General features: G+C 41.6%; 1 protein-coding gene across 1 annotated transcript in view; it reads right to left on the minus strand.

Moving 5' to 3' along the window:
• Positions 1 to 14,675, minus strand: part of cacna1ha (calcium channel, voltage-dependent, T type, alpha 1H subunit a) — a 252,931-nt gene that overhangs the window by 90,455 nt on the left and 147,801 nt on the right. Inside the window, 5 exon segments of the mRNA XM_080206889.1 lie at positions 2,674 to 3,117; positions 4,793 to 5,001; positions 5,098 to 5,185; positions 12,751 to 12,906; positions 14,355 to 14,472. Of these exon segments, the coding sequence (XP_080063015.1) occupies positions 2,674 to 3,117; positions 4,793 to 5,001; positions 5,098 to 5,185; positions 12,751 to 12,906; positions 14,355 to 14,472 (1,015 nt within the window).

Here is a 14,675-nt window from a genome sequence, read left to right on the forward strand (position 1 = left end):
TCACAGACAAAAGTTAAACCTTGATTAAAGGCTCGTCAAAGGTCAGATTTTTTAAAAAAAACTTAGTATAATCAGCTCTGACTATTGGTTTAAATTAAGAAAACTGTGTGAAAACCTGCGACTTGCAGAGGAGAATATCAACAGAAAAGAGGGTAAGCGTTTTAATTAAGGCATGCTTAAGCTGTTACCAGCATTCACTTGCAAGTGATTTAGTATCTATACATTAATAAAGAGGGTGACATTTGGAGTTCGAACCTGTAAGATATCGGACATAGCATCCCCAACACCATAATCTTTGGGGAAGTCTGTCACATAGTGGGAGTGCAGGGCTGGTTGTTGTGTGTGGCGGATTTCCAAGTGGAAACTGATGAATGGATTTATGCTGGCAAATGAGGCAATCAGCCACTACTTAACAGATATTATGAAATTGCTGAGAATAAATAATTCGTGTAGAAGTTCAAGACAGTGGTCATCTTGCCAGGCAGTTCCAAAGCTTCACCGGTCCTGGAACTGTCTTGAAACCTGGGCTCCAGGGGATGACATATTAGTGTTTTTGCCTCCATTGTGAACTGCAGCTTCATAATGCAAATTTCCCTTGCCATAACGTAGTAACTATGAATTAATGTATACACACAAGTACCATTCTTTTTTCCTCCTTCACCAACAAATATAGAAGTATCCCGAGTAGAAAGCTCATGACAATAAATGTGGTACTGTTGCATTAAACAGCAAAGGAGAAAGACTCAGATGATAGATAAAGGCTCATTGCCAAGTTGCCAGCAAACTACAGTGGAAGACAATGCATGGTAAAGAGTCAAACAATTGCATAGACTCTTCTAGACTGAGAAGATTTTTTGACTTCAGGGCAATTTCCAAGTCCCAGCCCCAATGGTATCTGCATTCCACCCACAGGTGCAAGCTTCCCAGAGGTAGCTAATTAAGAGACCACCTCCAATCAGTGGCCCAAAGATATGTCTCTTAAAAAGGCAAAGTTGAATCATATAGGATCCAGTGAATGAACCTTAAGATGGAGGCACTCTATGAAGCCAAATGAAAGTTATAGAATAAAAAATGGTCACAACTGGAATCTATTATTTTGGATGAGCAGCCCTCCACAGGATTCCCGTAGCCATTACTGAGATCTGTTGGTTCACACAGCTGCAGATGGGGCATGTAAGGCAGGGGGAATTGGTACCACGCTTCAGCCTCAGCGAGAGGTCTGACCAGTGTTCAGAATTTCAATTCCCAGTGGCAGCATATTGCCTCAAATTGATCCTTCAAATGACTCTAATTGGTTATCTGCCACTGTTGGACAGCCAATCACTTTTGCTGTACACCCACGAATCGCAAGGTCACTTGGAGTCAGGAAGACATAGAGAAGTCAACATGATGCGTGGCTGCTAAGATTTGCTCCCGACCCTGCCTTTGTGGGAAAGGGAAGATTCTGCCTAATTAGTAGTCAAAAGAAATTGCTTTAGTCTGTTAGACAGGCTGCCTTGTCATTCCACAATCTCCTAAATAATTGAAGGAACCATAGTGTCCATTTAATATGAGTACTACAAGTTAAAGTACATCCCTGGTATAAAGCAAGAAACAGACTCTCCGTTTTGAATAGCTATATTACTCTTCTTTGGAATTCCAAAGTTCCAAATAAATGTAATCTGGGGCTTGAAACATTAACTCTGTTCTTCTTTCCATGGATGCTGCCAAGCCAGCTGAGTTCTTCCAGCACTTCTTGTTTTCATTTCAGATCTCTAGTATCCACATTTGAGGGCACAGTAGCTAGCACTGCTGCTTCACAATGTCAGAGACCCAGGTTCAATTCTGGTCTTGGTCATTGTCTGTGTGGAGTTTGCATGTTCTCCCCATGTCTGCATGTGTTTCCTCCGGGTTTCCTCCCACAGTCCAAAGATGTGCAGGATAGGTTGATTGGCCATGCTAAATTGACCCTCGTGTCAGGGAGATTAGCAGGATAAATGTGCGGGGTTATGGGAATCCTGGCTACGATTGTGGTCAGCACAGATTCGATGGGCCGAATGGCTTCCTTTTGTACTGTAGTAATTCTATGATTATATTCACTGCATCCCGAGAGATATATTATGAAAAGGGAGGCAGAAGATGTAATTTACTAACTCAAGCACTCAAATGTAAACCCATTGCATGACAGCATATTCTACACTGCAGGTGCTCTGAAGCTTGTGTACCTGATTCTGTCCCTATAGCTGGCATTTGACAGCAATGCAAAGTTTTGCCTCAACTAAACTAAAAAAATCTGAGAAATGAAATTAAATATTAACCTTCTTCAAATAATTTATGCAACTGAACATTTTTTTGCATAATGTACACTATAAAGATATTCAAGTAGATATTTGCATCCATTTGATATTTTGCTGTTGGGATTCAGCTGAAGCATTTATGTAAAAATATTTGGTCAAATTATTAAACATTTATCCAGGACAGCAACAGTTGTGTGGAATAAAAAATTGAAAATTTGAAATTCAGCTGTGCAATATTAATACATTAATTCATTGCTTTGCTTTTTCAACATTAACTCATTAAAAATAATCTAATATCGCACAGCAATACTTCAACTCTGAAGACAGAAAATGAATCTATATGGTCTACATAAAATACCCCAATTTGCAAAGGGTTAATCAAACAAACTATATTTACATCATCAATTTCGTCTTCATAATCGTTTACGTCATCTTTATGGTTATCCACGCGAGGAAAGATCTCATTTGGAACATGCAAGGATTTGCCATTGCAGTCTTGATAGTCACAAGGTGTCATGCTGATTGGATTCAAGGTCACTGGATGTCGCAGTACTGGTACTTGCAGTAGCTCAGGCAAATCTAAGGATCCTTTGGTGTCGAAAGATTCAGTTCGATGGTGCAAGGACCATCCACTGCCAGCTTTGCTCGACTTTGCATCTTCTGATTCATCATCTTCACCACAGCTTTCATGCCCTTCGCCAGATAGCAGGGATTCCTTCTCCCCTGATTGATTCTTCCGTTTCAAGCTAGGTGCTCTCCCAAGGCTATGCCAGCTTGACCGGCGACTACCCCAATTACTGCTGGTGCCCCAAGGGGCACAAGGTGAACTGCGAATACTGGACTAAAAAACACAAATAGATATATTTATAGCAATGAAAGAGAAAAAGGACAAATACAATAAGATGTCTTAGAGAAGTATAGTTGCTTGAACGTTAACATCATAACAGTGTTTCATCAACAGCTACATATCATCATAGGAGTCTGCCGCGAAGGTAAAGCACAGCAGATTTAGAGGGGATAAACGTTTTCAACCAGAGGGTAGTGGGAATCTGGAATCACTGCTTGATAGAGTGGTAGATGCAGGAAACCTCACAACACTTAAAAAGCATTTACATGAGCACTTGAAATGCCATAACATACTTTTCAAAGAAAGCAAAGATTAAAATTTAATGCCTTCCTTTCACTGACCAGCATGTTATGGTATTTAGTGCTTTGAAAAAGTGATTGATTGTTTAACAAGTGAGACCTTGATAATTCATGGGAAAGAAGGTACATCTGAATGTTCAATATTAATCTACATTTTTCAGTCCTCACTCCTTTCACATAAAATTCTATACTATGTTCACTATCAGAGGAGTAATATATCATGTATGTATGGAATTGCAGTTCTATGCCATTCCACAATTCGTAAGTTGATAACATGAGAAAATTTACTACTTATTATTATGGGTAGGTTAAATCATATTTTACGTACTATGATATCATCACTGCATGCCAAACAATGAGGGACGTAAAGCCAAACAACGATAGCCTTGAAGAAAAGTACAGGGATCATGATATACAATAATCCATGTCCATTGGTTGTAATGCAGAGAGAATACCAATTTTGTGCTGCCTGCTCAATGTCATTATTTCCACGTCCCACCACTACTCAATGCACTGTTGATTGACTGGACACTGGCAGCAGAAAACCAATATCATGAGTGGCTAACACCATTAAAACTAATTGAAAACAAGGCCCATTGTGGTTAGGGAAGATGTAAATGATTTTGGCGTGGGAAACATTGATGAATGGCAGAATATGGTAGACAACAAGCTCCAAGATTTTCAAGCATCACACTGGAAGCCTTGGTGGAGGAGTTGGAAAGGAGAGGCCAGGACTCTTTTAGACAAAAGGCAAAAGGAAAAGATAGGGAAATGTCAGGAGTCAACACCTGAAAGTCTGGACTTTATGCTGCAAGAAGTGCAATAACCTCATGCCAATGGTCAAGATCAATGCATGCATTTCCAAATGCTAAATCCTATCTTTAGCTCAGAAACTGCTCAAATTGCCACACCAACACTCACTTATTAACAATCTCAATCAATCAGATTTCATGCCTGACATTCACACATTTCGCGTTGCTACAAGCCTCAGGCTCACACACTGCCCGCGATTCAACCATGGCTGCCACATCAGCCAAACAGATTGCACAACACCCACTGATGCACTTCCCATTCTGTTGCATGAGGAGGTGATACACAAGGGGAAAAAGTAGGAGCTCATCAGAAGGGCACAGTTGCACTGAATTGTCCTCCCATAGAGGAAACTGCGCTGGTCATTACTGGGTTACTCATTGATGAAGCCATGGCCAAAGGCAGGCCTGTAAGTATAAAGGATGTTGGTCTATTGTCATACTTAATCCTCTTATCACAGTTGCAAAGCAGGTCATATTTTCTGATAGTATTATGTAGAAAGACATCGACACAAGTGGCAAAAAGTAAATATGCAAGTTTTGTGCAACTTAGCAGCTTACCAAAGATCTCTGATCATAATTCATCGGATCAATGGAAGCACTGCTGCCCCTTCTGGACTCTAAGTATGTGTGAACTGAATCCATATATGGTGAACTCTTTGGTGTAGGCATGGGCGTAGCAGCAGTACGCATGATAATCGGTGGTGGTATGCTGCTTCGCGAATCCAAATGTCCATTTGATGTCATGACAACAGAATACATTTTTAATTCTGTAGAAGGCAGAACACATATTAATAGAAAGACAGCAATTCTGAAAGGGAGGTTTCTCAACATGCAATCAGTAACAGTTATTCTTAGTCACTCACCAGAAGAATGATCTTTGAATCGCTCACACTCATCATCAAAATTAGCAGATGTTTTTTCTTCATCTGTATCTGATCTGTTGGCATCACCCTGAAATATTTATTTAATATGCAAAGATGAATGCATTTAAGCAGCAATTTGTAGAATCTGTTGTATTAAGGTCAGGAAGACAAAATGGACTGCTGACTTACAATTTCAGCAAAGAAATTACACATTTGCCTACTTACTGTTCATACATTTGAACAAGGAATTACAAAGAAATAGTTATTTATCAGTCTCTGTTCTTGGAAGTGCCAGCTAAGCAAAATATACAAATATTGGAGTCAGATATTCAACACCGTGAACATACAATTGGACATTGCTATTTCGCACTTTAACTCCATTTAAAAGCCATTGTTCCTTATGCATTGCACAACAAAATTCTCCTCATCTGAGCTGGAAAACATTCATTGGCATAACCACAACAGACTTTTGAGGGAGAGAATTCCAAATTTCAACCTCCTTTTGTGCGTAAGTGTTCTTCCTGACATTACCCTGTAAATTACCTAGCTTTAATCTCAAGGCTTTTCTTCCTTGTTCTGGACTTCCCATCAAAAGAAACAGTTTATCTCTATCTAGTGTATCAAAAGCTTTAATCACCTTAATTATCTCACTCCCTAGGGCTCCTACACTCAGTGGAGTACAGGCTTAGTCTATGCAAGCTGTCCTTATAATGTAATCATTTTAACCTTGGCATTATAGAGTCATAGAGGTTTACAGCATGGAAACAATCCCTTCGGCCCAACTTGTGCATGCTGTCCTTTTTTTTAAACCCCTAAGCTAGTCCCAACTGTCCGCATTTGGCCCATATACCTCTATGCACATCTTATCCATGTAACTGTCTAAATGCTTTTTAAAAGACAAAACTGTACCTGCTCTATTACTACCCCTGGTGGCTTGTTCCAGACACTCACCACCCTCTGTGTGAAAAAATTGCCCCTCTGGATCCTTTTGTACCTCTTCCCTCTCACCTTAAACCTATGGCCTTTAGTTTTAGACGCCCGACCTTTGGGAAAATATATTGGCATAGATCTAGCTGATCTATGCCCCTCGTTATTTTTTAGATCGCTAAAAGGTCACCCCTCAGCCTTCTACGCTCCAGAGAAAAAAGTCCCAGTCTAGCCATCCTCTCCTTACAATTCAATCCATTAAGTTCCAGTAGCATCCTAATAAATATTTTCTGCACTCTTTCTAGTTTAATAATATCTTTTCTATAATAGGGTGACCAGAACTGTACACAGTATTCCAAAGTGTGGCCTTACCAATGTCTTATACAACTTCAACAGGATGTCCCAACTCCTGTATTCAATGTTTTTGACCAATGCAACCAAGCATGCTGAATGCCTTTGTCACCACTCTGTCCAACTGTGACTCCACTTTCAAGGAGCTATAACCTGTACCCCTAGATCTCTTTGTTCTGTGACTCTCCCCAATGCCCTACCATTAACTGAATAGGTCCTGCCCTGGTTCAATCTATCAAAATATGTCACCTCATATTTATCTAAATTAAACCCCATCTGCCAATCATCAGCCCAATGGCCCAACTGATCAAGATCCCGTTCGAATCTGAGATAACCTTCTTCACTGTCCACTATGCCACCAATCTTGGTTCCATCTGCAAACTTACTAACCATGCCTCCTATATTCTCATCCAAATTATTAATTCAATGACGAATAACAGTGGACCCAGCACTGATCCCTGAGGCACACCACTGGTCACAGGCCTCCAGTTTGAAAAACAACCCTTTACGACTGCTCTCTGGCTTCTGTCATCAAGCCAATTTTAGCTACCTCACCCTGGATCCTGTGCGATTTAACCTTATGCAACAACATGCAGTACCTTGTCAAAGGCCTTGCTAAAGTCCATGTAGACAACATCAACTGCACTGCCCTGATCTACCTTCTTGGCTACCCCTTCAAAAAACCAAAAATCAAATTTGTGAGACATGATTTTCCACTCACAAAGCCATGCTGATAGTTCCTAATCAGTCCTTGCATCTCTAAACGCCTATAGATCCTGTCTCTCAAAATACCTTCCAACAACTTACCCACCACAGATGTGAGGATCACTGGCCTGCAGTTCCCAGGCTTTTTAAACAAAAGCACAACATTTGCCACCCTCCAATCTTCAGGCACCTCACCTGTGACTATCGATGATTTAAATATCTCTGCTAGGGGACATGCAATTTCCTCCTTAGCCTCCCACAATGTCCTGGAATACACTTCATCAGGTCCCGGGGATTTATCCACCTTGATGCACGTTAAGACTTCCAGCATCTCCTTCTCTGTAATATGTACACTCCTCAAGACATCACTATTTATTTCCCCAAGTTCCCTAACATCCATGCTTTTCTTAACAGTAAATACTGATGAGAAATATTCATTTAAGATCTCACCCATTTCTTGTGGATCCGCACATAGATGACTTTGTTGTTCCTTAAGAGGTCCTACTCTCTCCCTAGTTACTCTTCTGCCTTTTATGTATTTGTAGAACCTCTTTGGATTCTCCTTTGCCTTATCTGCTAAAACAATCTCGTGTCCCCTTTTTGCCCTCCTGATTTATCTCTTATCTCTACTCCTACACTCCCTATACTCTTCAAGGGATTCAGTTGATCTCAGCTGCCTCTGCATTTCATGTGCCTCCTTTGTCTTCTTGACCCGAGCCTCAATATCCCAAGTCATCCAGGGTTCTCTACTTCTACCAGCCTTGCCCTTCACTCAAAGAGGAAAGTGCTTATTCTGAACCCTGATTAACCCACTTTTGAAAGCCTCCTACTTACCAGACATTACTTTGCCTTTCCACAGACTCCCCCAATTAACTTTTGAAAGCTCATGCCTGATACCGTCAAAATTGGCTTTGCCCAATTTAGAATTTTAACTTTTGGGCCAGACCTATCATTCTCCATAGCTATCTTAAAACTAACAGAATTATGGTCACTGGCTCCAAAGGATCCTCACTAACACTTCTGTCACCTGCCCTTCCTTATTTCCCAAGAGGTCAAGTTTTGCCCCCTCTCTAGTCAGGCAATCCACATACTGAATGAGAGATTCCTCCTGAATACACTCAACAAATTTTTCTCTATCCAACCCTCTAATACTATGGCTGTCCCAATCAATGTTGGGAAAGTTAAAATCGCCTACTATTACCCTATTTGCTACCTGCATCTCCTTACATATTTGCTCCTCAATTTCCCACTGACTATTTGTGGGCATATAGTACAACCCTATCAAAGTGATTTTCCCCTTCTTATTTCTCAGTTCTACCCATGTAGACTCAGTGGCCGAACTCTTGGATATATCCCTTCTCTGTACTGCAAACTCCAAACCTCGCTGGATCTGTATGTATTGCAGAATATTGGAAGGCTGGTAACGTTGTACATTTGTTTAAAGACAGAATGAGGGTAAACTGAATTCTAACCTTGGTTGTGGGCAAATTATTGGAATCAATTCTGAGAGATAGGATAAACTGTCAAGGAGTCAGCATGGATTTGTTCAGGGAAGATCGTGTCTGACTAACTTGATTGAATTTTTTGAGGAGGTAACAAAAAGGATTGATTGATGAGGGTAGTGCAATTGATGTGGGCTACATAGATTTTGGCAAGGTTCCACATGGCAGACTGGTTAAAAGATCAGAAGTCCATTGAATCCAGAGGAATAAAAAGAAACAATGAAAGAACCAAAGAATGTAGCAAGAATGCAGCAAAATTGCCTCAGCGGCAGGAAGCAAAGAGTAATGGTTGATGGATGTTTTTTGCAACTGGACGGTTGTTTTCAGTGGGGTTCCACAGGGCTCAATATTAAGTTCCTTGATTTTTGTAGTACATAATAAATAATTTGCACTTAAATGTAGGAAGCATGATCAATAAGTTTCCAAAAAGTAGCCAAATGTCTGATAGTAAGGAGTGTAGCTATAAGCTGCAGGAAACTATCAATGGACTGGTCTGATGAGCAAAAATGTGGGAAACGGAATTCAACCTGGGGAAGTGATTTATGGTGCATTTCAGGAGGCCAAACAAGGTAAAGAAATAAATAATTCAGAGGAGGATACTGAAGGATGGAAAATTGGGACTTTGGGAGCGTATACCCATATATCCCTGAAGGTAGAAGAGATGGTTAAGAGGGCATATCAAATACTTTCTTTCATGAGCATAGAATACAAAAGCAATGAGGAGCTATATAAAACACTAGGTAATTCACAACTTGAATATTACATGCTATTCTGGTCACCTCATTACAGAAAGGGTGTAATTGCACTGAGAAGGTACTGAGGAGATTTATGAAGAGTGGAAAATTGCAGTCGTGCAGAAAGATTGGGGTTGTTTTCTTTGAAACAGAGGGAGCCAAGGGGAGATTTGATTGAAGTGTAAAAGGTTATGAGGAAGGATTTACTTCCCCTAACAGAAAGGTCAGTAATTAGGGAGCAGAGATTTGATAGAAGGATTGGAGAGGAGATGTAGTGTTTGCCCCCTTTATAGGGCGAGGTGCCAAGAGGGTCACGTGATCCAGGTAACAAATCAAGGACCATGGTGGGGATCACCCCACCACATGGGCTCCTGAAGCAGTTTGATCCTGGAAGCTGACTGACAGCCATGAGGCTGCAAGCCTCTGTATTCTACTTATATGTAAATAAATATTACGCTTGTTATTTACTTAACTAGTGAACAGGAATTAATACATTGGAGACAAGGATGAAAGAAAAAGAAGTCCCAAAATTGTGACTATAAAGTTATGTTGAAGTTCAGTTTAAGTTAAGGAACAGAAGAGTGTTACAGATATGTCCCTATTCAAATGGATAGTTCATTTTGATGCCTGTATAGAGGACTGAACATTTGGACTACTATTTTCAGGCCACCAAAATAGAGCAGGAGAGGAAGACAATCCTTCTGAGTGTGTGTGGGACCCAGGCCTACAACTTAACACACTGCCTCACATCTCTAAGTGTGACCAACTCTAGGTTATTCACTGAGGTTGTAAACACAGTACCACCCAAAGCCAAGGATAACATAGCAGTGATTTTAATGGGAGACCTCCTAGGGAACCTATTGCAACTTATTTTACCAAGTTAAGACAGATCTCAGAGCACTGTAACTTTGGAGCCACTCTCAATATGCTGTGGGACTGTTTGGTCTGCAGGGTGAATAATGAAGATATCCAAAGGAAACTATTAGCTCAGGAAGATATAAATTTTAACAAGATGCAGGAGATGGTGCTGGAGATAGAGAGTGCTGAAAAAGGCACACAGGAGCTTCAGAATGCACAAGTGGCACAGCTCATCAGTTGGGGCGGGAATAGTGGGAGAAGATTTAAAAGAGCCAATCAAACGCCTAGGATGCAAAATAAAATTGAATATGAGCCACATATATCAGCAACTCCCTGAGGTTATGCTATGATAAACACACAAAGATTTGTTTCAGAATATGCACCTACCCTTTGATGTGTCATCAGCATGTACTATTTTCCAGAGAACAATGGAAAATCTATTGCAAGGGCCACCACGAGTTGTAACGTACCTGGATAATGTTTTGATAAATTGGATTGACAGAAGTTGAGTACTTAGCTAATTTAGAGGAGGTGCTGAAGAGATTTCAAGAGTCTGGAGTTTCCCTCAAGAAGGAAAAATGTACTTTTTAAGTCACTGAAGTAACCTATTTGAGGTATTGCATAGATGTATAAGGATTAATAAAGCAGGCACTGGGCCCAGAAAAAAATCTGAACTCAAGCCATTCTTAGGAATGGTGAATTACAATGGGTGTTTTCTACCATATTTATTGACATTATTGGCTCCCTTGCATATGCTGCTAAAGAAATATCAGCATTGGTTCTGGAAGACGAGAGAATGTTTTAACAATGAAGCAATTGGTACATTCATCGAGCTTACTGGTCTATTTTGACCCGTCTAAGGAATTTGTATTACCCTGTGACACCCCTCCATGTGATACTGGTGCAATATTGTCCCATAAGACAGATGACAGATCTGAAAGACCAACAGGGTGTGTCTTGAGAACCCTGTCAGCTGCCAAAAAAGGCTACTCTCAGATCGAAAAAGGTTTGTCAATAAGGCATCGAGTAAAGAAGTTCCACCAGTAAGTGTATGGGAGGCACTTTCATATTGTTACAGACCACAAATCATTCTTGGTTCTTTTTATCAAAGACAAGGCTATTCCGCTGATTGCAGTGGCAAGAATTCAGTGATGGGCGTTAATCCTGTCCACCTACAAATATACATTCAGGCGCCGGCCAGAACACATATTGTGAATGTGGATGCACTTAGTCACCTGCCTTGACTAGAGAGGGCAGCACCTCTACCAGCATTGCAGAAAATTGTTATGGCATTGAATTTCTTGCACACATTGCCAGTGTTTGCTTAGCAAATCAAGTACTGGATCAACAGGGATCCACTGTTGTCCATACTTTGGAGAGCCAGAATACTCTTTCCTGTACCAGGAAGGGATTTGCTCCTAAGTGAATCACACAGTGCTCATCCAGGTATATCCAAGATGAAGATGCTTGCTAGGAATTAGGTACGGTGGTAGGGCATCGATGTCGACATTATGAGGCTAGTGAAGCATTGTGAACAGTGCCAATTGCAATGAGAGTTGCCTGCTATAGCCCTACTGCACCCTTGGGAATGGCCGGGCTGGTCATGGAGTTAATGTTGATTATATGGGGCCATTCTTGGGTACCATGTTTTTGCTCCTTTTTGATGCCCATTCAAAGTGGATGGAAGCGCTTGAAATGAAATCTTCAACATCAAATGCTATAATTGACCCCATAGGATACCTAAAGTCAAAGTGTCGGATCATGGAACAAGTGCTGAATTTAAAAATTTCACTTCCTTAAATATTGTCAAGCACATCAGGACTGCGCCTTACCAATCAGCATCCAACTGATTGGCTGAATGAACAGTCAAAACCTTCAAGGAAGCCTTAAGATGCAGTCAGGGGTGGCCTTGATTCCTTCTGGGCTACAGAACCACTTGACATCCTGCTCTAGGACTAGACTCAGTCTGGTGTTTCCGAATATCCTGGAGAGGGTTAGAAGCCAGCCATTGCAGTTAGAAGAAAAACCACAATTCAGGAAAATCAACAAGGTTGTTTTCAGTGGAAGAAGTCGTGGATGTCAGAAATTTTGGATTAAGTTGGGTCCCAGGAGTTGTATCAAAAACAGATCCTTTGTGTTATGAAGTGGATGTACATGGAAGAATTGTTTGGCAGCATGTAGACCATTTATGTGGACGAGAGTTATCCCAGCAGCCAGTACGGTTGTCTAAACCTGCACCTTAAGTCTTGTAACCTTCAGGGCTGTGGACCAAGTGCTTTCAGTAAGGAAGTAGGATGTTTGATGGACACCAAGAAGAAGGGATTGGGTGGGTGTGTTTTGGGAAAGAGGCAGAATGAGGAAGCAAGATCTGATTGAAAAGTGTTTCCAGGGAAATTTATGAAAGAAGCTGACAAGGCAGAGGGGATTAAAGAGAGAATTTAAACAGACATGATTATAGTGGCTAAATTCCACAGCTGGCATTGATAGAGTAGGGGAGAATACAGGAACAGAAGACAGTAAGAAAAGATGAGGGAAGACCATACAATGACCAAAAACAAGTCTAAGACACAACTTACCTCTGCTTGGAAGCCTTCCACAAGAATAGCAACCAGCAAGTTGAAAAGCACATAATTGCCAAAAGTCATTAATGCCACAAAGTAGAAGGCAGCCCAGGGTGAGGTGGAGGCCATTCCATTATACAGGACTACATTCCAATCCTCCTGAGTAAGGATCTAAAGGATAAAGAACTTGAAATTACCATTTCAGCATGAAGCTACGGAGGCTCATCCATATTTTTATTCCAGATTCTTTCCTTCTTACTTTGGCTTTACACATGTTGCGTGGGGTTGCTACAAATGCTTCTTGATCACTTTCATATTCACTATCAATTTTTCCGGGGCTTGACAGGTGCTTTTACAGCTAAATGCACTTCCTGCCACTAACCCTTCCCAGTTATCCAGGCTGGAAACTGACATTGAAACATGTTTATATTTTTACTTCAAATTGCCAGTACAAAATGTGACGGTGTTGGGAGAATGCTGAAGGCATATACAGTTAAACATAGAGGAGGGAATTTTTCCATCCCACCTGCCACAGGGATCATAGCAGGCCGGGGTGGTGGGAGGGTGGGGGAGAGGAACCATGCAAAGGTCCGTCAACCTCAAATGGGATTTTCCAGCTTTGGGGCGAGCATGGCTGGAAAATCCTGCCCAGAAACACAAAAAATAGGATAAGGAGTAGGCCATTTGGCCCTTCGATACTGCTCTCACTATTCATTACAATCATGGCTGATCATCCAATTCAATAACCTGTTCCTGTTTTCCCCCCTATCTGTTGATCCTTTTAATCCCAAGAGTGAGATCTAATTCTTTTTCAGAAAACATACAGAGGGCGATATTCCCAAAATAATTCTAAGGGTCTAATGGGCGGGAAAATGGGAGGTTTTCAGCCTGGCTTTTCAGCAAGCTGAGTCTCAGTTATTAGCGGCATTTTGTACAATGCAGAGGCCGTCACGTGATTCACGCCAATAGGGAGGACAGAACCTAAACCCACCAGAGGCTGCAACAGAGTGCTCAGAGGGCCATCGTGCACATGCCCAATGATCGGTTGACATCAACACCTACTTCTGCGACAGACATGGCCTTTCCCCCCATGGGAATGGCTGCCCCGCCCTGCACATCACCAGCCTCCTGATCACCCCCACCCCACTGCCAATCCCCAGGCAATCCTCCTGATTCCCCAGGCCTTCCGATCACCTTCACAGAACATAGAACATAGAACATAGAACATTACAGCACAGAACAGGCCCTTCGGCCCACGATGTTGCGCCGACCAGTTACAAAACAATGACCCACTAACCTAAACCAATCCCTTTTCGTCCATAAACCTATCCACGGATCTCTTAAACGCCCCCAAACTAGGCGCATTTACAAACTAGGCGCATTTCTTCCTGATAGCTCCCCCAACCCCGATCACCGGCCCGGAACTCCCACCCCATGCCGATTGCTGGCCTCGACCACTCCTCCCAATTGCCACTCCGACCATTCCTCCCGATTGCTGGACCCGATTGCCAGCCTCAACCCCCGATCGCCAGCCACACAAGCCCCCACCCCAACCAACGTAAGGTATCCCATTGTGATTTGAAAAGAAGCAGCAACTTTTGCTTTTGGGACAGCCTCACCTGGAATACAGTGACAATTGCCCACAATAAAGAATCAAAATTCTTTCTGTCTGGGATTGTGTCTCCATTCTCAGTCTTCAGGCTGAACTTACATCCAAACAGGTGCATGCCGAGAATACTGTGGGTCAAACCAGAATAACCTTTACCAAATTAGGAATAATGTAACGGACATCAGCACATCAGCACTAACAACCACGATGCTTTTAATGTAAGTTTTACATGACTGAGAATACAGACATCAAACCTTTTATTAACAAATAAACTCTCTTGCAATTTCCAGAGATTTAAAGTGAATGGCAAAAGAAGCAATGATTACACAAG

Source organism: Carcharhinus amblyrhynchos, chromosome 18 (assembly GCF_965287045.1).
Source record: "Carcharhinus amblyrhynchos chromosome 18, sCarAmb.v2.hapA, whole genome shotgun sequence".
NCBI lineage: Eukaryota > Metazoa > Chordata > Chondrichthyes > Carcharhiniformes > Carcharhinidae > Carcharhinus > Carcharhinus amblyrhynchos.